The sequence below is a fragment of the Coregonus clupeaformis genome, chromosome 12 (genome assembly GCF_020615455.1).
Source record: "Coregonus clupeaformis isolate EN_2021a chromosome 12, ASM2061545v1, whole genome shotgun sequence".
Lineage (NCBI taxonomy): Eukaryota > Metazoa > Chordata > Actinopteri > Salmoniformes > Salmonidae > Coregonus > Coregonus clupeaformis.
In genome coordinates, this window is record NC_059203.1 from 21,629,708 (window position 1) to 21,656,897 (window position 27,190).

The window sequence follows — 27,190 nt, forward strand, 5'->3', positions numbered from 1 at the left end:
CTCTCTGTCGTCTCTCTCTCTCTGTCTCTCTCTCTCTCTCTGTCTCTCTCTCTATGTCTCTCTTTGTCTATATATCTCTCTCCCTGTCTCTGTCTCTATCTGTCTCTCTCTCTCTCTCTCTCTCTCTGTCTCTCTCTCTCTCTCTCTCTCTCTCTCTCTCTCTCTCTCTCTCTCTCTCTCTCTCTCTCTCTCTCTCTCTCTCTCTCTCTCTCTCTCTCTCTCTCTGTCTTGGTCTCTCTCTTGGTCTCTCTCTGTCTCTTGCTCTCTCTCTGTCTCTCTCTCTCTCTCTCTCTCTCTCTCTCTCTCTCTCTCTCTCTCTCTCTCTCTCTCTCTGTCTCCATCTCTCTCTGTCTCTATATCTCTCTCTCTGTCTTGGTCTCTCTCTGTCTATTGCTCTCTCTCTCTTTGTCTCTCTCTCTCTGTCTCTCTCTCTCTCTGTCTCTCTCTCTCTGTCTTGGTCTCTCTCTGTCTCTTGCTCTCTCTCTGTCTCTCTCTCTCTGTCTTGGTCTCTCTCTGTCTCTCTCTCTCTCTCTCTCTCTCTCTCTCTCTCTCTCTCTCTCTCTCTCTCTCTCTCTCTCTCTCTCTCTCTCTCTCTCTCTCTCGCTCTCTCTGTCTCTATATCTCTGTCTCTCTCTCTATGTCTCTCTCTGTCTCTATCTCTCTCTCTGTCTCCATCTCTCTCTGTCTCTATCTCTCTCTCTCTCTCTCTCTCTCTCTCTCTCTCTCTCTCTCTCTCTCTCTCTCTCTCTCGCTCTCTCTGTCTCTATATCTCTGTCTCTCTCTCTATGTCTCTATCTGTCTCTGTATCTCTCTCTCTGTCTCCATCTCTCTCTGTCTCTATATCTCTCTCTCTGTCTCCGTCTCTCTCTGTCCCTATATCTCTCTCTCTCTGTCTTGGTCTCTATCTCTCTCTCTGTCTCTCTCTCTCTCTCTCTCTCTCTCTCTCTCTCTCTCTCTCTCTGTCTTGGTCTCTCTCTGTCTCTTGCTCTCTCTCTCTCTGTCTCTCTCTCTATCACACACACAGCTACGGACAGTAAGGAGTCCTTTGCGGGCCGAGAGCTGCCCCCTATCCGGGATGCAAGGGCCCCCTCTAGACAGTCGACAGGTCGGAGTGACAAATTGTGAGTGTGTGTGTGTGTGTATGTATGTGGTGTGGAGTTGTGTGTGTGTGTGTGTGTGTGTGAGTGTGTGTGTGTAAGTGATGACCATGTTATATGCGATAATTTTGGCTATAGTGCTGAATTCCTGTCTTTTCAGGAACCCTGTGGCAGAACTGAAGACCGACAGCTCTGAATATGAGGTTAGTTTCAACTTTAGAAGATCAGAATAACGCTGGAGGATAACTGCGTTCTGGCAAATTTCAGCCATCGATAAGCTGACACCAGAATTGAATAAATGAGACGGTTTGAATAAAAAGTGAATACAGCCTGAATATGACTAAAAATGTCATGAGCTGGTTTTCTGGACACAGATTAAGCCCCGGCCTAAAAAGCAAGCTCAATGGAGAGTTAAAATCAGATTTCAAATACTATTTAAAATATCTAAATTACTTTCACATACATTCAAAGTAAGTATTCAGATATCTTTTATTTGATAAAAGCAGTTGAATATTTTACTGTATTTGGAAATACACTTGGAAAGTATTTGGAAACACTAATACACTGACTCAAATACACTCTCATGCATTTAACCCAGGTGTTTGAAAATAGAATTTGAAATAAGTATTTGAAAATACTCTCAAATATAATTTGATAGACTATTTGGTTTTTAACAAATAACCATTCAAATACTCAAATAAAAGTACTTGTTTTGGGCTGTGTATTTGAAAATACTAAAATACACAGAAAAAAGTATGTTAAATCCCAGAAACTCGACATGTATTTGAACCCAGGTCTGCTTAAAATACCTTTACTCCACATAAAAGGTTCTTAAATGGTTCTTCCTCAGCTGTTAATGTTCCTTGGAGAACTCTTGCCCGATAAAGAACCTTTGAGTTAAATGTCAGTTTCTTGGTGTGGCATCTACGGTTCTTCAGAATTCTTGAAATGTATGGAAGCCTGCAGAACTGTCCCTTTCATAGCACACAGCAAATTGGCCACTGTTAACTACTGTTGCTTTTTCAGTGTAACATTTCTAGTGTTGATTCAGGAGTTTAATTAATACTGTAAAGAGTTAAATTGACTCTCCGTGGTGTTAAAGAACCCCAGTGTTGGTGTTAATAACCAGAGTTGGACCAAAACCACGCCCATCATTATCATATTTTCGAGCATGCTCTATTGCAGGTTGATTTTTAGAATTGTTTGTTTCAATATCAGTTTTTGCATGTACATTGATTTATTATTTAATCTTATGCTACTCAAATATAAATAACAGATTTTTCTAAACTAGTCCAATCTGTTACTTGGATTTATTGCACCCATTACTGAAATAATGTTTCTAGTTTAAATCCTTTAGGTAGTCTAACAGTCCTCTCATATTTACTTAGTATCTCACTTGGTGAAGGCCACAAGAATGAAAATGAATTAATGCAACAACCGTGTCTCTGTCACTAGCAAACACAGTCATAGATGGGACTCGTAACTCAAAAATTCACTTGAAAGGCACCATGGGAAATATGCAAATAAGTCTCAAGACCCTACAGCAGGACTATTCAATTCTGCTCCTGGAGGGCTAAAACATTTCTGTTTTTTGTTTCTACCTAGAGTTTTGTATGGTTCTTCAAATAACCATCTAATTTAAGGTTCTTCAGAGAACCTAAAATGGTTTACATTTACATTTACATTTTAGTCATTTAGCAGACGCTCTTATCCAGAGCGACTTACAGGAGCAATTAGGGTTAAGTGCCTTGCTCAAGGGCACATTTACGTCATTTAGCAGACGCTCTTATCCAGAGCGACTCACCAATTGGTGAGGTATTCCTTAAAGAGGTGGGGTTTCAAATGTCTCCGGAAGGTGGTGAGTGACTCCGCTGTCCTGGCGTCGTGAGGGAGCTTGTTCCACCATTGGGGTGCCAGAGCAGCGAACAGTTTTGACTGGGCTGAGCGGGAACTATGCTTCCGCAGAGGAAGGGGAGCCAGCAGGCCAGAGGTGGATGAACGCAATGCCCTCGTTTGGGTGTAGGGACTGATCAGAGCCCGAAGGTACAGAGGTGCCGTTCCCCTCACTGCTCCATAGGCAAGCACCATGGTCTTGTAGCGGATGCGAGCTTCAACTGGAAGCCAGTGGAGTGTGCGGAGGAGGGGGGTGACGTGAGAGAACTTGGGAAGGTTGAACACCAGACGGGCTGCGGCATTCTGGATGAGTTGTAGGTGTTTAATGGCACAGGCAGGGAGGCCAGCCAACAGCGAGTTGCAGTAGTCCAGACGGGAGATGACAAGTGCCTGGATTAGGACCTGTGCAGCTTCCTGTGTAAGGCAGGGTCGTACTCTCCGAATGTTGTAGAGCATGAACCTGCAGGAGCGGGTCACCGCCTTGATGTTGGCGGAGAACGACAGGGTGTTGTCCAGGGTCACGCCTAGGCTCTTCGCACTCTGGGAGGAGGACACAGCGGAGTTGTCAACCGTGATGGCGAGATCATGGAACGGGCAGTCCTTCCCCGGGAGGAAGAGCAGCTCCGTCTTGCCAGGGTTCAGCTTGAGGTGGTGATCCGTCATCCATACTGATATGTCTGCCAGACATGCAGAGATGCGATTCGCCACCTGGTTATCAGAAGGGGGAAAGGAGAAGATTAGTTGTGTATCGTCAGCGTAGCAATGATAGGAGAGGCCATGTGAGGATATGACAGAGCCAAGTGACTTGGTGTATAGGGAGAAAAGGAGAGGGCCTAGAACTGAGCCCTGGGGGACACCAGTGGTGAGAGCACGTGGTGCGGAGACAGCTTCTCTCCACGCCACTTGGTAGGAGCGACCGGTCAGGTAGGACGCAATCCAGGAGTGAGCCGCGCCGGAGATGCCCAGCTCGGAGAGGGTGGAGAGGAGGATCTGATGGTTCACAGTATCAAAGGCAGCAGACAGGTCTAGAAGGACAAGAGCAGAGGAGAGAGAGTTAGCTTTAGCAGTGCGGAGAGCCTCCGTGACACAGAGAAGAGCAGTCTCAGTTGAATGACCAGTCTTGAAACCTGACTGGTTTGGATCAAGAAGGTCATTCTGAGAGAGATAGCAAGAGAGTTGGCTAAAGACGGCACGCTCAATAGTTTTGGAAAGAAAAGAAAGAAGGGATACTGGTCTGTAGTTGTTGACATCAGTGGGATCGAGTGTTGGTTTTTGAGAAGGGGAGCAACTCTCGCTCTCTTGAAGACGGAAGGGACATGGCCAGCGGTCAAGGATGAGTTGATCAGCGAGGTGAGGTAGGGGAGAAGGTCACCGGAGATGGTCTGGAGAAGAGAGGAGGGGATGGGGTCAAGCGGGCAGGTTGTTGGGCGGCCTGCAGTCACAAGTCGCAGGATTTTATCTGGAGAGAGAGGGGAGAAAGAAGTCAAAGCATAGGGTAGGGCAGTGTGAGTAGGACCAGCAGTGTCATTAGACTTAACAAAAGAGGATCGAATGTCGTCAACCTTCTTTTCAAAGTGGTTGACGAAGTCATCCACATAGAGAGGGGGAGGATTCAGCAGGGAGGAAAATGTGGCAAAAGAGCTTCCTAGGGTTAGAGGCAGATGCTTGGAATTTAGAGTGGTAGAAAGTGGCCTTAGCAGCAGAAACAGATGAAGAAAATGTAGAGAGGAGGGAGTGAAAAGATGCCAGGTCGGCAGGGAGTTTAGTTTTCTTCCATTTCCGCTCCGCTGCCCGGAGCTCTGTTCTGTGAGCTCGCAATGAGTCATCAAGCCACGGAGCTGGAGGGGGAGGACCGAGCCGGCCGGGAGGATAGGGGGACACAGAGAGTCAAAGGATGCAGAAAGGGAGGAGAGGAGGGGTTGAGGAGGCAGAATCAGGAGATTGGAGGGAGAAGGATTGAGCAGAGGGAAAAGATGATAGGATGGAAGAGGAGAGAGTAGTGGGGAGAGAGAGCGAAGGTTGCGGCGGCGCATTACCATCTGTGTAGGGGCAGAGTGAGTAGTGTGGGAGGAGAGCGAGAGAGAAAAGGAAACAAAGTAGTGGTCAGAGACATGGAGGGGAGTTGCAGTGAGATTAGTAGAAGAGCAGCATCTAGTAAAGATGAGGTCAAGCGTATTGCCTGCCTTGTGAGTAGGGGGACAGTGAGAGGGTGAGGTCAAAAGAGGAGAGGAGTGGAAAGAAGGAGGCAGAGAGAAATGAGTCAAATGTGGACATAGGGAGGTTGAAATCCCCCAAAACTGTGAGGGGTGAGCCATCCTCAGGAAAGGAACTTATCAAGGCGTCAAGCTCATTGATGAACTCTCCAAGGGAACCTGGAGGGCGATAGATGACAAGGATATTAAGCTTAAATGGGCTAGTGACTGTGACAGCATGGAATTCAAATGAGGAGATAGACAGATGGGTTAGGGGAAAAATTGAGAATGTCCACTTGGGAGAGATGAGGATTCCTGTGCCACCACCTCTGACCAGATGCTCTCGGGGTATGCGAGAACACATGGTCAGACGAGGAGAGAGCAGTAGGAGTAGCAATGTTTTCAGTGGTAATCCATGTTTCCGTCAGCGCCAGGAAGTCGAGGGACTGGAGATTAGCATAGGCTGGGATGAAGTCAGCTTTGTTGGCAGCAGAACGGCAGTTCCAGAGGCTGCCTGAGACCTGGAACTCCAGGGTGGGGTGCGTGCAGGGACCACCAGGTTAGAGAGGCAGCAGCCACGCGGTGTGGGGCGTTTGTGTAGCCTGTGCAGAGAGGGAGAGAACAGGGATAGGCAGAGGCATAGTTGACAGGCTGTAGCAAATGGCTACAATAATGCAGAGGAGATCGGAATGAAATGAACTAAACATCTGGGAGAGTAGAGAGCAGGGCCTCCCTCACCAAAAACTTCTACCTCAGAAACTATAATTGTTTCACTGGTTCTCCCAACTGTTTTCTTTCACTACCAGTGATTCTGATTAGGTAACCATTGGTGTCTTCAAATTGGGCCATGAGGCCACATGCACGCAACACACACACACACACACACACACACACACACAGTGCAACAAGGTTTTATTGCATCCCTCTGTCTTGCCAAGTCAGTCAGCTCAGTGATGTCATTGTGTCAGTGTGCCTATACAGGATTACTGCCACAGCTGTTGTACCTTACTGAGATCCAAAAATACACACACACACACTCACACACACAAACACACACCCTCTCAACTAGACATAGGCTACAGTAAAAACAAAGGACTGATAACCGAATGCACGCATCTCACACCGACAGAGAGTGAAGATAGACAGTAATACTCACATTCCTGCTCAAGGACGTAGACTCACTCACCATCAATGATTACATCAACAACACAACAGCACCATCCCAGCAGTGTGAGAACTAAAAATGGCATCTGAGGAACCTTATTTGGTTCCAACTTTAACCTTTTATTTTTAAGAGCATGACTAGGATTAATCTGGGAAAACCACCCCAAATCTGATAATGCTGAACGCAAACCCCACTACTCCATCTAGGCCACCTAGCTTCCTGTTAAAGGATATCTTTCCCTTCAATGTTCTATAAACTTTACCCTTAGTTTTCCACTTACCCTGAAAGAAGTCTGTCATCTGTGTGTGGTGTTTGTCGCCCCTTGCAGGAGGACCCGGAGCTGTACTTCAGGGACCCCTGGCAGCTGCTGGAGCTGCTGACAGAGCTGGAGGAGCAGAACCTCTCTCTGATCCAGAACTCCAGGGAGACCGAAGAGGCCCAGGAGGAGTTCCGACAGGTCATGGACTACAACCGCAAGAAGATGTAAGAAAGGCTTGCAGGGGTTAGAGGTCAGAGGTAGATAGAGAGGGAAGAGAGGGCCAAGATGAAAGTGAATGTAGAGACTACCATAAAGTTATTGTAGATAGGCTAGAACTCAATGGTATAGCAGAGTTGATCTCTACATAATCTGGATGCTCGTACAGTCGGACTTCACTTATAAAAAGGAGGACGAGAAATTATGTTGACTGACATTGACAAGAGCAAGGTTTTATGTCAACACTCTACCCTCTATAGTTCCTTCTCTCTCTTTCCTCACCTGCATTCGTTTCTATGTGTGTGCACGCCATCCCCCACTCCATCCCTCCCCCTCTCTGAAGGGAGGTGGAGACCAACCAGCTGACCCAGCAGATAGACATCATGACCCACACCATCCAGAGGGAGAAGGAACGGGCTGCCGAGCTGGAGCTAAGGGCCCGCCTCTTCAACTTTGGGAAGTACAAGTCGGACGACCAGGTAGGAAAAAAAGAAAGTTGCTGATCTAAGGTCATTTTAGATTACGTCCATCCACAATGGTTGATATTAGGATTTTGGGAAAGTAAGCAGATAATAGATCTGTGACTACGGACAACTTTTACCCAAAGTGGGAAATGGGACAGGTCACTGGAGGAGTTATGCAGAGAATCAGAGGACATGCTAATACCAGTTGTGAGCCAGTCATTGGCCTTAGATCACATAGATATTTCGCTCTCTTGTTCTCCTCCAATCTCCCTCTCCTCCTCTCTCTCTCCTTCTCTCTCCCCCTATCTCTCCTCCTCTACTCTGTAGGAGGGTATGTTTGACTCCCTGGGCGCTAAGGTAGAGGAGGTGTACCGGGGCTGCATGGGTGACAGCGAGGCCAACCTGAGCACGCTGCAGATGCTGAAGGCCATCGAGAGCCGCCTGGACGAGCTGCTGGAGAACGTGGAGATCGTCCCCAAGGAGCGGCTGGTGCTGGCCGAGAGGGCCAAGGAAAAGGAGAGGAGGTTCAGGTACGCGAGAGCTGGAACACAGCCTCGTAGGACCGTCATATAGGCTAGTCACTTTGGCCCTATTCCATTTAAATCTCTATGTCCACGGCTTTAAGCTTTAGGCTCTGCCTAGTGGCCTTTGGTTAGTTAATTAACGTAGTTAGTTGATGCATAGAGGAAGAAACTCAGGTCTGTGCTGCCGTCATAGGCAGCAATTGGACATGGGCCCTGTTACATTTCATGTTCCATGTGGTAGCTGGGTACCAGAGCAGATTCTTTTATTTTTTGTTTGAAACATATCGAGCCGTTTAGATTAAACTAATCTACCCTTCTCCTATTTTCCTCCCCATAATCCTTTCCTCCTTCCCTTCCCCAGGATGCGTGATGAGAAGATGCGTCAGGACAAGCAGAACCAGGAGAGGCTGAAGAGGGCCCTGGAGAGAGCCCAGGCTGACGTCAAGAAAACAGTCAGTCACACAACCTGCCTCAACACTACACCATTACAATCCTATAGGCCAAAGTTAAGTTTTCTGCCCGAAAATCTATGTGTAACATTAAGTTTCCATTAGATGCCTATAGGCTAAATGAGATTATATTGCATAACTAAGCCATTGGTTTAGTTACCAGGGGGGCTGTTCTAGTACAATACAATTGTATACATGTCAAGAGTTAATTTCGTATAATTGTACTAAAGAAACCATAACATTGTGTTCTCTTTATTTGCCGATGCTAACATAAGGCCTTTTTCTCTAGACTGTCAAGAAACTGATGGCTAGATCACAGCGCCTTGCCCGCAAGCTGAAGACCAGCCAGGTGTATGACATCTCAGACAAGGAGAAAGAGGAGCAGCTCTACTTCTACACCTAAGGGCCGAGTCACAACACGGCCTCATACGCCACAACTGACCGGAACTCATTTAATCTCTGTTTTGGCCTATTGTGGGCTGTGACTGAGTCACTGTAAATACTGACTTTATACATTTTGGGGTATGACGGGTATAAGTATGGCTTTTACAACGACACTATTGGGCGCTGGTGATGTCACATGATGGGATAGGACCTACTTCTTTTGCACTGGCTGGAGGTTTATTTTGAGTCGGTGGTGGAGCACATTTTACATTTTTGTCATTTAGCAGACGCTCTTATCCAGAGCGATTTACAGTTAGTGAGTGCATACATGTTTGTTTTTTCATAGCACGTGGACTTTGTTTTGGTGAAGAGCTTTATGAGGCAGGTGGAGAGTGCTCTCCCCACATATTTAATAGAATTAGATTTTACCATACCAGACTACATTTTATTCATTTATTGTGCTTCTTATTTACCTTATATGTGAATAGCAGTTGTATGGCCTGACTGCTTGGATGGACTGACTACTCTAGCCTCTTTGGGGAATTCAATGGGAACCTAAAATCTTTATAATCCAGGAGAGCCAGATAGAAATCTGCATTAGTCCATAACACAAAAATATGCTTATTGTACAAAATAAAATGTTGAATTGTGCTTCAATCCTTTATTTAAATTCCTGTCAATTGGATTGAGCCATTTTGTAAAACAAGGCTAATCAATAACTAGATTGAAGTCGTCACATATAGATAAGCATTACAGATATTATAAACAAGTGGACCGGCAACGTTTTAAACATGGAACGCACACGTGTCTCATTCCTACATAGCTCATAAGACACAGCTGTAGAAAAATACATCTGACCCCACCCACCACCAAAAAGTAAAAACTACATAAAAGTCTAACAAACAGAAAGCGTATGCTAAATGGATGCGAGTACAGTACGTCATGTCTGTAAGGCATTGTAGACAGAAGCTCTGACAACAGCACACTGTGTATGAGTATTCAGAACGTGGCACCGTAGCTGAGACCGACAAGACGTCACAGTTTGACTAGAAGCACGAGGGACCTAATGGATGTGCAAAACGACAGTCTCTCTTTAAAAGACATGATTGTGGTACAAACAGGATTTCAGAAATACAGGAAAAAGTGAGTGGAAAAAATTCCACAAATTTAAACTTTCATTTCATTTATCATTCAATTCTTCCCAAGGTGCATTTGGTTCTGGGTTCCACTTCATCCACATCCCAGATGTACATAACTTTCTCATCTCTCTCCTCCTCACTCCAGGTCCTGCAGGTTGATGGTGCTTCCTGTGAACTGGGAGTTGTCCGAGCCGTTGTCGTCCTCCGTCATAGCAGGAGGTTCCTGAGGAAAGGCAGACAGAAATTACTAATTTATTTCTCATTTCTACAATTACAGTACAGGCAAACACACCTCAATCGCTGACATTCAAATACAGACCTAAGTAAAAGTTTTGCCTAAATCCCTTCCATCTTTAGTTGTAAAACATCTCCATTTCAGGATTGCAGTGGTTTTCACTCAAACTGGCAGCTCACTACCTATCTGACTACATATTTTTTTTTTTTTACATTTTAGTCATTTTAGCAGACGCTTTTATCCAGAGCGACTTACAGGTAGTGAGTGCATACATTTTCATACTGGCCCACCGTGGGAATCGAACCCACAACCCTGTATTTCCTCTGTAGCTCAGCTGGTAGAGCACGGCGCTTGTAACGCCAAGGTAGTGGGTTCGATCCCCGGGACCACCCATACACAAAAAAAATGTATGCACGCATGACTGTAAGTCGCTTTGGATAAAAGCGTCTGCTAAATGGCATATTATTATTATATTATTATATTATAAACGCCATGCTCTACCAACTGAGCTACACAGGACTGTTTGGACAGTTTGTTTTGTCCAGTTAAAAAGAGACTCTTCACCACTTTAAACCTCATATTCATCATTTCCAGCACCATACCAGTGTCTAGATTTTCTACATTCTGTACAAGAAACGGTCCTAAGAAATGACTTTATGATCTCATGGGGAGTACTCACCTGTAGGATGTTGACTGGCAGGTCCACGGTCAGCTGGGAGTGGGAGCTGGAAGGCTGGGAGCTCAGCTGGAAGGCTAGGTCCCCTTCGCTGGCCGGGTCATCCTGACACAGACAAATACTTTATATGAATCCATTCATCACATTCAAAAGGATAGAAAGGTCAGATGCGTGGATACAAAAGCACCTTCTCCATATAGCCAGGTGGCCCCTGCCAGCGGACACACTCTTATTTAGGCCTGTAATACATGCCTTCACCTTGGCATTCTGCTCTGTGCATTATAGAAAGAAATGTTGAAAGAGTTTTTTTTAACAGCATTCTAAGTGTTTCTGTTAGAGAACCTTCTCACCTGCAGGAGCTGAATCTGAACATACTGGGCCCCTGTGACAGGGTCACGGATAGTCAGCCCCCCATTGGCTGCTGCAGAACCTTCACCAAAACGGGCACTTGTGGGAACCGTTGGCGCCGAAGTGCTGCTGGCCTTCCCGCCTTTACTCTTCCTCTGGCCCAATCCTGAGCTTGCTGTGAAGACAATGACAACAAAACAGCTTTTGAATGCACCACCAGCTGGTTCAATCAGTTTCCACATGCACTGCTCCAAAACAAATGCTAGCAGACAGATGACGGAGTTGAGTGTTATAATGTACCTGAGCAGACCCATGACGGAGTTGAGTGTTATAATGTACCTGAGCAGACAGATGACGGAGTTGAGTGTTATAATGTACCTGAGCAGACCCATGACGGAGTTGAGTGTTATAATGTACCTGAGCAGACAGATGACGGAGTTGAGTGTTATAATGTACCTGAGCAGACCCATGACGGAGTTGAGTGTTATAATGTACCTGAGCAGACCCATGACGGAGTTGAGTGTTATAATGTACCTGAGCAGACGGAGGGTCCTCTCCGTTTCCTCTTCTTGGCCAGCTGGATGGCTCTGTAGTCGGTCCGCGCTGAACCACTACTCTCCTACAAGACAGAAAGGGAAAAATGGGACGCATAAAATAACTGCCGTGACTCCAAACGAGGACACATAACAATAACATCTCATCTCAACGGATGTCAGACCTTAAATGGATTGATGTCAAATGGGTTTGTGGTAGGGAGATCTGACTCGAGATCTGTGGTTATAAAGAGCAACTTCAAATAAGAGTATACTAGTGAGTCTGCACATTCCAAAAACAGATCGATAGAGATTAAATATGATACTGTTCTATTTAATCCACTCATCAGTGCTTTGAAGGGGAACTTGTAATCAGAGCGTCAGTTAGCGAGCCACTCACCAGAGCGTTAGTTAGCGAGCCACTCACCAGAGCGTTAGTTAGCGAGTCACTCACCAGAGCGTTAGTTAGCGAGCCACTCACCAGAGCGTTAGTTAGCGAGCCACTCACCAGAGCGTTAGTTAGCGAGCCACTCACCAGAGCGTTAGTTAGCGAGCCACTCACCAGAGCGTTAGTTAGTGAGCCACTCACCAGAGCGTTAGTTAGCGAGCCACTCACCAGAGCGTTAGTTAGCGAGCCACTCACCAGAGCGTTAGTTAGTGAGCCACTCACCAGAGCGTTAGTTAGCGAGCCACTCACCACAGCGTCAGTTAGCGAGTCACTCACCACAGCGTCAGTTAGCGAGCCACTCACCAGAGCGTCAGTTAGCGAGCCACTCACCAGAGCGTCAGTTAGCGAGTCACTCACCAGAGCATTAGTTAGCGAGCCACTCACCAGAGCATTAGTTAGCGAGCCACTCACCAGAGCATTAGTTAGCGAGCCACTCACCAGAGCATTAGTTAGCGAGCCACTCACCAGATCATTAGTTAGCGAGCCACTCACCAGAGCGTTAGTTAGCGAGCCACTCACCAGATCATTAGTTAGCGAGCCACTCACCAGATCATTAGTTAGCGAGCCACTCACCAGAGCATTAGTTAGCGAGCCACTCACCAGAGCATTAGTTAGCGAGCCACTCACCAGATCATTAGTTAGCGAGCCACTCACCAGAGCGTTAGTTAGCGAGCCACTCACCAGAGCATTAGTTAGCGAGCCACTCACCAGATCATTAGTTAGCGAGCCACTCACCAGAGCGTTAGTTAGCGAGCCACTCACCAGAGCGTTAGTTAGCGAGCCACTCACCAGAGTGTTAGTTAGCGAGCCACTCACCAGAGTGTTAGTTAGCGAGCCACTCACCAGGAAGGAGTAGGGTAAGACGGCTGAGCTGTGGCTGAGCTCGGACTCCTTCTGCAGGCTGAACGAGCTGCCACCGTCATGGCCCGGGAACACACACTGGGTCAGCACCTTGCCCCCCTCCTGCTGCCCCAGCACCTCCACACAGCCCAGCAGAGGCCTGCCGACACCCCTGCTCCCTCCAGCCTCAGCCACCTTAGAGTGGGACGAGAGGAGCTCGGGCCCGGGGGGGACAGCCAGGTTTGAGGGGGAGGGCTCGGTGGACAGGGCGCTGGAGGAGCTGAGGGTGTGGTGGTCCGCGGAGGAGCTAGCAGCCTGCATGGTGAGGACTGTGAGTGAGCCTAGGGCCTCGGGGGTGACCTTCTGCACGTTGTCCAGGTTGAGGGTACCCCGAGGAGGGAGGGCTCCCCCGACCATGTCTTCCCCGGCCGCCAGGATGAGCGGGTCCAAGGAAGCTTTGGCCACGGTGGCGCCATGCCCGGACGTGCACAGGGCTGAGCCAACCGAGGCCGGGTTGATGGTGAGGATTCCTGAGCTGACCAGTGACAGGTCCATGGCGAAGGCGCCTGCAGGCCCTGTGGCGCCTACAGGCACCCCGACCCCGTGGATGGTGGGCGAGGGACCCCCGGGCACAGCAGAGAACAGAGAGCTGAGGTCCAGGTGGGCCAGCTGGTCGCCCCCGGTGACCCCTGGGACGGTTCCCGTGGTGGTGGCGGCGCTGACAAGCTCGCTGCTGGGGGTCAGGGTGGGAGTGGCCTCCAGCTGGCTCAGCACGTCTGATTGGAGGAGACAGACACAAAGTCATTACACAGGCAGTGGGGGTGTTTGAGCATGTCTTTCTTGAGGAACAGCGTGCGTGTGTGTTCCTTACCGGGGTTGAGGTGGTGGTGTTTGAGCATGTGGCTCTTCAGGCTACTGCAGGAAGAGAAGTGCTTGCTGCAGTTGGCCACGGGGCAACGCGTCCTCAGGCTGCCAGCGTCCTGCTTGTGTTTCTTCGAGTGGATATACAGACTGCTCCGCGCTGAGAACTTGGCACTGCAGCCTACAACACAGTAAATAGGGCAAATGCATGTTTCAATTAACCCTACATCTAGAAAATGACCAGACATATTAAAAAAGTGACAGTGGCACAAATGAGTGACACCTACCATCTACGTGGCACTCAAAGGGCTTGGTGCCCAGGTGGGTGATGCTGTGGCCCTTGAGGTGCTCTGCCCGGGTGAAGGACTTGCCACAGCCCTCCTCTGGGCAGGTGAAGCGCCTGTCATCGTCGTGCTTCCTGAAAACACAGTCGGGGGGGGGGCCAATGTGGTTCAAGGTTCAATTTATTTTTAATACATATACAAATAGAATACAATTCTTACTCCCATGCCTCCGGGGTTTCAGATATGGGCTTGATGGCATTCCAGAAAGGGACACATGAAACTTGTTGTGTTTTGTAATTGCGAGATACTTTGAATAAAAGAGTCTGATAAATGACCATTTTACTACACTGAACAAAAATATGAACACAACATGTAAAGTGTTGGTCCCATGTTTCATGAGCTGAAATAAAAAGATCTCCGAAATTTTCCATACGCACAAAAAGGTTATTTCTCAAACATTTTGTTAACAAATTTGTTAACATCCCTGTTAGTGAGCATTTCTCCTTTACCAAGATAATCCATCCACCTGACAGGTGTGGCATATCAAGAAACTGATTAAACAGCATGATCATTACACAGGTGCACCTTGTGCTGGGGACAATAAAAGGCCACTTTAAAATGTACAGTTTTGTCACAACACCATGCCACAGAAGTCTCAAGTTTTGATGGCAAGCTGACTGCAGTAATGTCCACCAGAGCTGTTGTCAGAGAATTTTATATTAATTTCTCTACCATAAGCCGCCTCCACCGTAGTTTTAGAGAATTTGGCAGTAAGTCCAACCGGCCTCACAACCGCAGACCACTTGTAACCATGTCAGCCCAGGACATCCACATCCGGCTTCTTTATCTGTGGGATCGTCTGGGGGGCTGAGGGGTATTTCGGTCTGTGATAAAGCCCTTTTGTGGGGAAAAACTAATTCTGATTGGCTGGGCCTGGCTGCCCAGTGGGTGGGTCTATGCCCTCCCAGGCCCACCCATGGCTGTACCCATGGCTGCACCCCTGCCCAGTCATGTGAAATCCATACATTAGGGCCTAATGAATTTATTTCAATTGATTGATTTCCTTATCTGAACTGTAACTCAGTAAAATCTATGAAATTGTTGCATGTTGCGTTTATATTTTTGTTCCCTCTCTCTCTCTATAAACTCAGCAAAAAAATAAATGTCCTCTCACTGTCAACTGCATTTATTTTCAGCAAACTTAACGTGTGTAAATATTTGTATGAACATAAGATTCAACAACAGACAAACTGAACAAGTTCCACAGACATGTGACTAACAGAAATTGAATAATGTGTCCCTGAACAAAAGTAACAGTCAGTATCTGGTGTGGCCACCAGCTGCATTAAGTACTGCAGTGCATCTCCTCCTCATGGACTGCACCATATTTGCCAGTTCTTGCTGTGAGATGTTACCCCACTCTTCCACCAAGGAACCTGCAAGTTCCCAGACATTTCTGGGGGGAATGGGCCTAGCCCTCACCCTCCGATCCAACAGATCCCAGACGTGCTCAATGGGATTGAGATCCAGGCTCTTCGCTGGCCATGGCAGAACACTGACATTCCTATCTTGCAGGAAATCATGCACAGAACGAGCAGTATGGCTGGTAGCATTGTCATGCTGGAGGGTCATGTCAGGATGAGCCTGCAGGAAGGGTACCACATGAGAAAGGAGGATGTCTTCCTTGTAACGCACAGCGTTGAGATTGCCTGCAATGACAACAAGCTCAGTCTGATGATGCTGTGACACACCGCCCCAGACCATGACGGACCCTCCACCTCCAAATCGATCCCGCTCCAGAGTACAGGCCTCGGTGTAACGCTTATTCCTTCAACGATAAACGTGAATCCGACCATGACCCCTGGTGAGACAAAACCGTGACTTGTCAGTGAAGAGCACTTTTTGCCAGTCCTGTCTAGTCCAGCGACGGTGGGTTTGTGCCCATAGGCGATGTTGTTGCCGGTGATGTCTGGTGAGGACCTGCCTTACAACAGGCCTACAAGCCCTCAGTCCAGCCTCTCTCAGCCTATTGCAGACAGTCTGAGCACTGATGGAGGGATTGTGCGGTTCTGGTGTAACTCGGCAGTTGTTGCCATCCTGTACCTGTCCCACAGGTGTGATGTTTGGATGTACCGGTCCTGTACAGGTGTTGTTACACGTGGTCTGCCACTGCGAGGACGATCAGCTGTCCGTCCTGTCTCCCTGTAGCGCCGTCTTAGGCGTCTCACAGTACGGACATTACAATTTATTGCCCTGGCCACATCTGCGGTCCTCATGCCTCCTTGCAGCATGCCTAAGGCACATTCACGCAGATGAGCAGGGACCCTGGGGATCTTTCTTTTGGTGTTTTTCAGAGTCAGTAGAAAGGCCTCTTTAGTGTCTTAAGTTTTCATAACTGTGACCTTAATTGCCTACCGTCTGTAAGCTGTTAGTGTCTTAACGACCATTCCACAGGTGCATGTCCATTAATTGTTTATGGTTCATTGAACAAGCATGGGAAACTGTGTATAAACCCTTTACAATGAAGTTCTGTGAAGTTATTTGGATTTTTAATATATATATATATATATATATATATATATATATATATATATATATACACATTTTGTCATTTAGCAGACGCTCTTATCCAGAGAAAAGTTTGGGGTCACTTTTTGTTTTCCATGAAAACATACATGAAATGAGTTTGAATAGGAAATATAGCAAAATGAATAGGAAATGTAGTCATTGACAAAGTCACAAATAATGATTTTTAATTGAAATAATAATTGTGTCCTTCAAACTTTGCTTTCATCAAAGAATCCTGCAATTACAGCCTTGCAGACCTTTGGCATTCTAGTTGTCAATTTGTTGATGTAATCGGAAAAGATTTCACCCCATGCTTCCTGAAGCACCTGCCACAAATTGGATTGGCTTGATGGACACTTCTTACGTACCATACGGTGAAGCAGCTCCCACAACAGCTCAAATAGTTTGAGATCTGGTGACTGTGTTGAGATCCGGTGACTGTGCTGGCCACTCCATTATAGACAGAATACCAGCAGACTGCTTCTTCCCTAATTATTTCTTGCAGTTTGGAGCTGTGCTTTGGGTCATTGTCCTGTTGTAGAAGAAATTGGCTCCAATCAAGTGCCGTCCACAGGGTATGGCATGGCGTTGCAAAATGGAGTGATAGCCTTCCTTCTTCAAGATCCCTTTTACCCTGTACAAATCTCCCACTTTACCACCACCAAAGCACCCCCAGACCATCACATTGCCGCCACCATGCTTGACAGATGGCATCAAGCACTCCTCCAGCATCTTTTCATTTGGTCTGCGTCTCACAAATGTTCTTCTTTGTGATCCGAACACCTCAAATTTTGATTCGTCTGTCCATAACTTTTTTTATTTCCAATCTTCCTCTGTCCAGTGTGCGTTCTTTTGCCAATCTTCATCTTTTCTTTATATTGGCCAGTCTGAGATATGGCTTTTTCTTTGCAACTCTGCCTAGAAGGTCAGCATCCCAGAGTCGCCTCTTTACTGTTGACGTTGAGACTGGTGTTTTGCGGGTACTATTTAATGAAGCTGCCAGTTGAGGACCTGTGAGGCGTCTATCTCTCAAACTAGACACTAATGTATTTGTCCTCTTGCTCAGTTGTGCACCGGGGCCTCCCACTCCTCTTTCTATTCTGGATAGAGCCAGTTTGCGCTGTTCTGTGAAGGGAGTAGTACACAGCGTTGTACGAGATCTTCCGTTTCTTGGCAATTTCTCACATGGAATAGCCTTCATTTCTCAGAACAAGACTAGACTGACGAGTTTCAGAAGAAAGTGCTTTGTTTCTGGCCATTTTGAGCCTGTAATCGAACACACAATTGCTGATGCTCCAGATACTCAACTAGTCTCAAAAGGCCAGTTTTATTGCTTCTTTAAAATCAGCACAACAGTTTTCAGCTGTGCTAACATAATTGCAAAAGGGTTTTCTAATGATCAATAAGCCTTTTAAAATGATAAACTTGGATTAGCAAACACAACGCGCCATTGGAACAGAGGACTGATGGTTGCTGATAATGGGCCTATGTACACCTATGTAGATATTTCATAAAAAATCAGCTGTTTCCCTAAGCTATAATAGCCATTTACAACATGAACAAGGTATACAATGTATTTCTGATCAATTTGATGTTATTTTAATGGACAAAAAATTTGCTTTTCTTTCGAAAAAAAAGACATTTCTAAGTGACCCCAAACTTTTGAACGGTAGCATATACAGTTGAAGTCGGAAGTTTACATACACTTAGGTTGGAGTCATTAAAACTCGTTCTTCAACCACTCCACAAATTTCTTGTTAACAAACTATAGTTTTGGCAAGTCGGTTAGGACATCTACTTTGTGCATGACAAGTAATTTTTCCAACAATTGTTTACAGACAGATTATTTCACTTATAATTCACTGTATCACAATTCCAGTGGGTCAGAAGTTTACATACACTAGGTTGACTGTACCTTTAAACAGCTTGGAAAATTCCAGAAAATGATGTCTGGCATTAGAAGCTTCTGATAGGCTAATTGACATTATCTGAGTCAATTGGAGGTGTACCTGTGGATGTATTTCAAGGTCTACCTTCAAACTCAGTGCCTCTTTACTTGACATCATGGGAAAATCTAAAGAAATCAGCCAAGACCTTAGAAAATAAATTGTAGACCTCCACAAGTCTGGTTCATCCTTAGGAGCAATTTCCAAACGCCTGAAGGTACCACGTTCATCTGTACAAACAATAGTATGCAAGTATAAACACCATGGGACCACGCAGCCTTCATACCGCTCAGGAAGGAGACGCGTTCTGTCTCCTAGAGATGAACGTACTTTGGTGCGAAAAGTGCAAAATCAATCACAGAACAACAGCAAAGGACCTTGTGAAGATGCTGGAGGGAACAGGTACAAAAGTATCTATATCCACAGCAAAACGAGTCCTATATCGACATAACCTGAAAGGCCGCTCAGCAAGGAAGAAGCCGCTGCTACAAAACCGCCATAAAAAAGCCAGACTACGGGGACAAAGATCGTACTTTTAGGAGAAATGTCCTCTGGTCTGATGAAACAAAAATAGAACTGTTTGGCCATAATGACCATTGTTATGTTTGGAGGAAAAAGGGAGTGCTTGCAAGACGAAGAACACCATCCCAACCGTGAAGCACGGGGGTAGCAGTATCATGCTGTGGGGGTGCTTTGCTGCAGGAGGGACTAGTGCACTTCACAAAATAGATGGCGGCAGGTAGCTTAGTGGGTAAGAGCGTTGTGCCAGTACCCGAAAGGTCGCTGGTTCTAATCCCCGAGCCGACTAGGTGACAAATCTGTCGATGTGCCCTTAAGGCACTTAACCCTAATTGCCCCTGTAAGTCGCTCTGGATAACAGCGTCTGCTAAATGACTAAAATGTAAATGTAATGCATCACGAGGAAGGAAATTTATGTGGATTTATTGAAGCAACATCTCAAGACATCAGTCAGGAAGTTAAAGCTTTGTCGCAAATGGGTCTTCCAAATGGACAATGACCCCAAGCATACTTCCAAAGTTGTGGCAAAATGGCCTAAGGACAACAAAGTCAAGGTATTGGAGTGGCCATCACAAAGCCCTGACTTCAATCCTATAGAAAATGTGTGGGCAGAAATGAAAAAGCGTGTGCGAGCAAGGAGGCCTACAAACCTGACTCAGTTACACTGAGGAGGAATGGGCCAAAATTCACCCAACTTATTGTGGGAAGCTTGTGGAAGGCTACCCGAAATGCTTGACCTAAGTTAAACAATTTAAAAGGCAATGCTACCAAATACTAATTGAGTGTATGTAAACTTCTGACCGACTGGGAATGTGATGAAATAAATAAAAGCTGAAATAAATCACTCTACTATTATTCTGACATTTCATATTCTTAAAATAAAGTGTTGATACTAACTGACCTAAAACAGGGAATTTTAACTAGGATTAAATGTCAGGAATTGTGAAAAACTGAGTTTAAATTTATTTGGCTAAGGTGTATGTAAACTTACTACTTCAACTGTGTGTGTGTGTGTGTGTATATATATATATATACACACACACTGCTCAAAAAAATAAAGGGAACACTTAAACAACACAATGTAACTCCAAGTCAATCACACTTCTGTGAAATCAAACTGTCCACTTAGGAAGCAACACTGATTGACAATAAATGTCACATGCTGTTGTGCAAATGGAATAGACAACAGGTGGAAATTATAGGCAATTAGCAAGACACCCCCAATGAAGGACTGGTTTTGCAGGTGGTGACCACAGACCACTTCTCAGTTCCTATGCTTCCTGGCTGATGGTTTGGTCACTTTTGAATGCTGGCGGTGCTTTCACTCTAGTGGTAGCATGAGACGGAGTCTACAACCCACACAAGTGGCTCAGGTAGTGCAGCTCATCCAGGATGGCACATCAATGCGAGCTGTGGCAAGAAGGTTTGCTGTGTCTGTCAGCGTAGTGTCCAGAGCATGGAGGCGCTACCAGGAGACAGGCCAGTACATCAGGAGACGTGGAGGAGGCCGTAGGAGGGCAACAACCCAGCAGCAGGACCGCTACCTCCGCCTTTGTGCAAGGAGGAGCAGGAGGAGCACTGCCAGAGCCCTGCAAAATGACCTCCAGCAGGCCACAAATGTGCATGTGTCTGCTCAAACGGTCAGAAACAGACTCCATGAGGGTGGTATGAGGGCCCGACGTTCACAGGTGTGGGTTGTGATTACAGCCCAACACCGTGCAGGACGTTTGGCATTTGCCAGAGAACACCAAGATTGGCAAATTCGCCACTGGCGCCCTGTGCTCTTCACAGATGAAAGCAGGTTCACACTGAGCACATGTGACAGACGTGACAGAGTCTGGAGACGCCGTGGAGAACGTTCTGCTGCCTGCAACATCCTCCAGCATGACCGGTTTGGCGGTGGGTCAGTCATGGTGTGGGGTGGCCGCACAGCCCTCCATGTGCTCGCCAGAGGTAGTCTGACTGCCATTAGGTACCGAGATGAGATCCTCAGACCCCTTGTGAGACCATATGCTGGTGCGGATGGCCCTGGGTTCCTCCTAATGCAAGATAATGCTAGATCTCATGTGGCTGGAGTGTGTCAGTAGTTCCTGCAAGAGGAAGGCATTGATGCTTTGGACTGGCCCGCCCGTTCCCCAGACCTGAATCCAATTGAGCACATCTGGGACATCATGTCTCGCTCCATCCACCAACGCCACGTTGCACCACAGACTGTCCAGGAGTTGGCGGATGCTTTAGTCCAGGTCTGGGAGGAGATCCCTCAGGAGACCATCCGCCACCTCATCAGGAGCATGCCCAGGCCTTGTAGGGAGGTCATACAGGCACGTGGAGGCCACACACACTACTGAGCCTCATTTTGACTTGTTTTAAGGACATTACATCAAAGTTGGATCAGCCTGTAGTGTGGTTTTCCACTTTAATTTTGAGGGTGACTCCAAATCCAGCCCTCCATGGGTTGATAAATTTGATTTCCATTGATAATTTTTTTGTGATTTTGTTGTCAGCACATTCAACTATGTAAAGAAAAAAGTATTTAATAAGATTATTTCATTCATTCAGATCTAGGATGTGTTACTTTAGTGTTCCCTTAATTTATTTGAGCAGTGTATATATATATATATATTTTTTTTTTATATATATATTTTTTTATTATCAATTAGACAAGAGTCTGACTCTAAATGATAAATCCAATACTTTCACACAGGATTAATAATTGGGAGGACAGTTGGGAGAGGCCCTAAACTAAAAACACAGGACCTACACTGTCACAATACACAATGCCTAAACAGAGGGATGGACAGTTGAGTGAGGGACAGCGTCAAGGTACCTTTTGTGCCTCAGTAACTTGGACATACTGGTGAAAGACCAGCCACAGGCCTCTGAGTCGCAGACGAACGGCCTCTCGCCTGAAACCGAAAGGGAGACTTAGGCTAGGACTGAGAAACTACTACTGGTGAAAGAAACAAACAACCATAACATGGATTTTTGTCTCTTTTGATAATATCTATATCATATATTTCACTGTCAATGTTGACAGTTCTGTTAGTCACATTGGATCAACAAGAATCTGTGGTTGTTTTCATTTAGATTGTGTAAAGTGTTTAGCCAACTAACATAAAAAAACACAGGGACTACCATATATATATCTATTGATGTAGTATGGAACATTTTCAGGTGGATGCAACACATGCCGCAAGTTCCCTCCTGACAATGTAAATGGCCCGGAGACCTCTTGAAAAGTTATATAAACATATATCCATCCTTATGACGTACCCGTGTGGCTGCGCATGTGGATCTTGATGCGGCAGGCCTTGTCGTAGCGCTTGTCGCAGCCCGGGTAGGTGCAGATGAACAGGCCCGTCTCGCGGAAGTGTGTGCGGTTGTGGGAGAACAGGGCACTGTAGGTGATGAAGCTCTTCTCACAGCCTGAGGTAAGAGACACACATAGGAAAAAAAGCGACTACTAAATCTTTGTGACAATGAAAGGCAAATGACAATAAGTATGAATAGTGAATACACACATGCATATAAAAAGTTCATTCTGTACATCTATTTATTCCGAAAGAATTGAGCATGGAAACGTGGTCAATGACCTATTCTTTTCTACATTGTAGAATAGTGAAGACATCAAAACTATGAAATAACACATATGGAATCATGTAGTAACCAAAAGTGTTAAACAAATCAAAATATATTTGAGATTCTTCAAAGTAGCCACCCTTTGCCTTGATGACAGCTTAGTACACTCTTGGCATTCTCTCAACCAGCTTCATGAGGAATGCTTTTCCAACAGTCTTGAAGGAGTTCCCACATATGCTTAGCACTTGTTGGCTGCTTTTCCTTCACTCTGCGGTCCAACTCATCCCAAACCATCTCAATTGGGTTGAGGTCAGGTGATTGTGGAGGCCAGGTCATCTGATGCAGCACTCCATCACTCTCCTTCTTGGTAAAATAGCCCTTACACAGCCTGAAGGTGTGTTTTGGGTCATTGTCCTGTTGAAAAACAAATGATAGTCCCACTAAGCGCAAACCAGATGGGATGGCGTATCACTGCAGAATGCTGTGGTAGCCATGCTGGTTAAGTGTGCCTTGAATTCTAAATAAATCACTAACAGTGTCACCAGCAAAGCATCCCCACACCGTCACACCTCCTCCTCCATGCTTCACGGTGGGAACCACACATGCGGAGATCATCCGTTCACCTACTCTGCGTCTCACAAAGACACGGTTGTTGGAACCAAAAATCTCAAATTTGGACTCATCAGACCAAAGGACAGATTTCCACCGGTCTAATGTCCATTGCTCGTGTTTCTTGGCCCAAGCAAGTCTCTTCTTCTTATTGGTGTCCTTTAGTAGTGGTTTCTTTGCAGCAATTCGACCATGAAGGCCTGATTAACACAGTCTCCTCTGAACAGTTGACGTTGAAATGTGTCCGTTACTTGAACACTGTGAAGCATTTATTTGGGCTGCAATCTAAGGTGCAGTTAACTCTAATTAACTTATCCTATGCAGCAGAGGTAAATCTGGGGTTTCCTTTCCTGTGGTGGTCCTCATGAGAGCCAGTTTCCTCATAGCGCTTGATGGTTTTTGCAACTGCACTTGAAGAAACTTCCAAAGTTCTAGAAATGTTCCAGATTGACTGACCTTCATGTCTTAAAGTAATGATGGACTGTCGTTTCTCTTTGCTTATTTGAGCTGTTCTTGCCATAATATGGACTTGGTCTTTTACCAAATAGGGCTATCTTCTGTATACCATCCCTACCTTGTCACAACACAACTGATTGGCTCAAACGCATTAAGAAGGATCTCTGCATGTGTAGTTCCCACCATAAAGCATGGAGGAGGTGATGTTATGGTGTGGGGGTGCTTTGCTGGTGACACTGTCTGTGATTTATTTATAATTCAAGGCACACTTAACCAGCATGGCTACCACAGCATTCTGCAGTGATACGCCATCCCATCTGGTTTTTCAACAGGACAATGACCCAACACACCTCCAGGCTGTGTAAGGGCTATTTTACCAAGAAGGAGAGTGATGGAGTGCTGCATCAGATGACCTGGCCTCCACAATCCCCCGACCTCAACCCAATTAAGCTGGTTTGGGATGAGTCGGACGGCAGAGTGAAGGAAAAGCAGCCAACAAGTGCTCAGCATATGTGGGAACTCCTTCAAGACTGTTGGAAAAGCATTCCAGGTGAAGCTGTTTGAGAGAATGCCAAGAGTGTGCAAAGCTGTCATCAAAGCAAAGGGTGGCTATTTGAAGAATCTCAAATAAAATATATTTTTATTTGTTTAACACTTTTTTGGTTACTACATGATTCCATATGTGTTATTTCATAGTTTTGATGTCTTCACTATTATTCCACAATGTAGAAAATTGTAAAAATAAAGAAAAACACTTGAATGAGTTGGTGTGTCCAAACTTTTGACTGGTACTGTATGTATGTATACACACATATACATACTTTATTTATATTTTTTGATTATTCCACTTAGTACAGCCCCAAAATATTTTGTAAGTCAGTAGTCAATTTTTCAAGATAATGGACTTTCAACTGGAAAATCAGGAAAGAAACGAGGTCAGGTCAGAGCTCTAGAAAGCTGCCAGAGTTTCTGACTTGGAATTCTGAGTTGGATGACAGTTCAAAACTATTTTTTCAGAGTTCCCATTTGTCTTGAACACACTGAAGTCAACAATTTCAGAGTTCCCAGTTTTTTTTAACGCAGCAATAGCGTCACTTGCCACATCACCTTGATAATGCAAAATGAATCATCATGATGATGTGGCAAGTGACACTCTTGGTGCTTTCAAGTCAACTGCTAACTCTGAAAAAAACAAGGTCAAATCATGATGTCAGTGTTCAGTTCAGAAAGGCGGAGCTCTAGAAAGATGCCCGACTTCCCAACATTCCCAGCTCGTCTCCCCTATATCTAGAAAACTTGACCGCTGACATGCAAAACATTTTAGGACTGTATCAACAGTGAGTGGACTAATGAAACAAACACCAAAATAGTTTGAGTGGTATTTTCCATTAACACAAATAAACTAGTCAAATTCAACCACACTAAAAATACATTTGCCTCACCTGGAAACTCGCATTTGTGCGGCCTCTCTGGCTCAAAATGGGCCCGCTGGTGATTGGTCAGCCGGGTGGCGCTGCGGAAGCGCTCGCTGCAGATCTCGCACACAAAGGTGTTCTCCTGGTCATGCTGCTTCACATGCGCCTTCAGGTTGTAGACCGTGGTGAAACAGCGGCCGCATCCCTCCCACTCGCACTTGTGAGGCCGCACCTTGTCGTGGGACTGCAGGTGTCGTTTGAGCTTGTAAGAGGTGGTGAAGGCCCAGCCACAGCCCTCAAAAGGGCACTTAAAGGGCCTCTGGTCCTCGGTGTGGTTAAGAAGGTGCATCTTGAGCTTTTGGCGCGTTTCGAAGGTGCTGGGGCAGCCTGGCTGGGGGCAGCGGTATGTCGTGATCAAGGCACCTTTCTTGGAGAGTCCCGAAGCGCCGATGACACTGACAGGCTGGAAGTCGCCGTTGTCGTCACAGTCGACAGAAGAACCCTCTGGGCGCTGGGAAACCAAGTCACCTTCGCTTATGGCACACAGAGTCCCGCTCTCCTGCTTGATGACTGGGCACATGTCCAGGGAGGCACCCAACTCTGACAGTGAACAGTTGTCAGCTAGAGCCAGTTCGGAGTCGCTCACAGACAAACCCAGCCTAGACTGTTCGTGGTGACCTGCCCGAATAACCGCCACGTTGCTTATTTTCCCAATGGATTTGGTCCCGCTGTCATAGTTGAGAAGCACTATGTCCTCGTGGTCTTTCATTCCAAGGTGTTCCTTCAAGCCAACCATTCCGTCGTCTTTGTGGGTGTAACCCTCTGGAGGTGCAGCTAGAGTCAGTATCCCGTTTTCTATGGTAACTATGATGCTTTGGTTGTTTATCATGATGGTTCCAGAGAAGGTCTCGTTGGCAGACGCACTGTTGGGGGTCCCATCTGCATTGGCAGACACGGATAGGCTCCTACCAGCGTCGGAAATGAAGTCCATAGCGTCGCTCATTTCCACCATATCAGTGTTTTCTGAAATCAAGGCACTGCTATCTTGAGCTTCGGTCTGAGATGATATTTGGTTAGGCGCGTCACTGTCAATGTTTTCAACGCAAACTTGGTGGCCACATATGTTCTCGCCATATTCGTTTGTCAAAGCAGTGTTTTCATTCTCCGTTTCATAACACACAGACTGTTTCTCATTAGTTACAGTTGCCTCACTATTTGAACTGGAATTTAACAAACTACACAAATGAACAGTTCTTTTCAAGGCCTCTGCTGCTAAATTGTTCAAATTGTCATCAGATTCAATAAGAGCATTGGTGCTTTGAACCTCCATCGAATTACATGTTTTGATCTTGGAATGTTCAAGCTTCATCTTACCGCGTATCGTATCCCCATCTTTAGATGGATTTCCCAGTCTGTCCTTATCTGCGTCATTACCATCCTCTTGGACAATGTTGAAAACCACATAATATTCCTCGGTGTTTTTATTAGCGTTAGCGGTGCTGTTGCTCCCACAGGCCGCCGTGCCCTCGCTCGCCAATGACTGCAACAGGAAGGCGCCGTCTTCATGTTGCTGCCGTAAAACCGGAGGTTGCAGCTGCTGTTGCTGATATTGTTCCTCTTCCCCCGCAAAGAAAGGCAACGCCATTTGCAATATGTTATCCCCACTTTCAATATCGTATTTGTAACCAGTCCTAAAAATATCGTGTGGAGGTAGTTTTGCGTTCAGTTCCCTCGCTTTCAAAGTATTCTTGTCACGGAGTCCCACATTCGCTGTTTGGGTTTGAAGTGGGCTATTGTTTTTACCGTTCTGCTTGCAGACAGGCAGGCCAACGCTGCCATTTTCTGCCAGTAGGCGAAATGGAGATGTCCTTGGCCTATTGTGGTTGTTGTTGTCACTTTGCAGTTCGTACGATTCCAAATCCTCCTGTGCTTCGTTCTCGTTCGAAATGGAGAGAGAACATGCCCCTGTCGTTGTCCTAATCGGAGACGAACCTGTTCTACGTGGGGCGCCATGTTGATAGTGAATATTTTGGGCATGAGAAAGCCCCTGGATTTCCATCTTGGTATCCCTGTAGCAGCAGTGCATGAAAG

At 46.1% G+C, this 27,190-nt stretch overlaps 2 protein-coding genes across 3 annotated transcripts; one reads left to right on the forward strand and one right to left on the reverse strand.

Annotated features, from left to right (window-relative positions):
- The first annotated feature begins 979 nt into the window (after nt 1-979).
- LOC123492039 (cilia- and flagella-associated protein 100-like) lies at nt 980-9,519 on the forward strand. The gene is made up of 7 exons (XM_045223732.1): nt 980-1,121; nt 1,258-1,300; nt 6,676-6,830; nt 7,166-7,301; nt 7,614-7,816; nt 8,172-8,262; nt 8,549-9,519. The coding sequence occupies exons 3-7, from the start codon at nt 6,808-6,810 to the stop codon at nt 8,660-8,662; spliced, it is 567 nt and encodes a 188-aa protein (XP_045079667.1). The 5' UTR covers nt 980-1,121; nt 1,258-1,300; nt 6,676-6,807; the 3' UTR covers nt 8,663-9,519.
- LOC121578010 (zinc finger protein ZXDC) lies at nt 9,280-27,190 on the reverse strand. Of its 2 annotated transcripts, XM_045223730.1 has the most exons (10): nt 25,127-27,190; nt 22,314-22,466; nt 21,868-21,946; nt 14,011-14,141; nt 13,734-13,904; nt 12,866-13,638; nt 11,576-11,660; nt 11,044-11,216; nt 10,697-10,798; nt 9,280-10,005 (listed from the first exon to the last, which is right to left on the reverse strand). In XM_045223730.1, the coding sequence occupies exons 1-10, from the start codon at nt 27,183-27,185 to the stop codon at nt 9,919-9,921; spliced, it is 3,813 nt and encodes a 1,270-aa protein (XP_045079665.1). In that variant the 5' UTR covers nt 27,186-27,190; the 3' UTR covers nt 9,280-9,918. The 2 variants fall into 2 exon arrangements, with proteins under 2 accessions (XP_045079665.1, XP_045079666.1); XM_045223731.1 differs by lacking the exons at nt 9,280-10,005; nt 10,697-10,798; nt 11,044-11,216 and adding an exon at nt 11,456-11,536.

Coding starts and splice junctions, on each gene's coding strand:
- LOC123492039 (XM_045223732.1), top strand. CDS start 6,808: ATGGACTACAACCGCAAGAAGAT. Junction 6,831..7,165: donor GACTACAACCGCAAGAAGAT/GTAAGAAAGGCT, acceptor CCCTCTCTGAAG/GGAGGTGGAGACCAACCAGC. Junction 7,302..7,613: donor AGTACAAGTCGGACGACCAG/GTAGGAAAAAAA, acceptor TCTACTCTGTAG/GAGGGTATGTTTGACTCCCT.
- LOC121578010 (XM_045223730.1), bottom strand. CDS start 27,185: ATGCACTGCTGCTACAGGGATACCAAGATGGAAATCCAGGGGCTTTCT. Junction 13,905..14,010: donor CTTTGAGTGCCACGTAGATG/GTAGGTGTCACT, acceptor ACTGTGTTGTAG/GCTGCAGTGCCAAGTTCTCA. Junction 10,006..10,696: donor TGCCAGTCAACATCCTACAG/GTGAGTACTCCC, acceptor GCCTTTCCTCAG/GAACCTCCTGCTATGACGGA.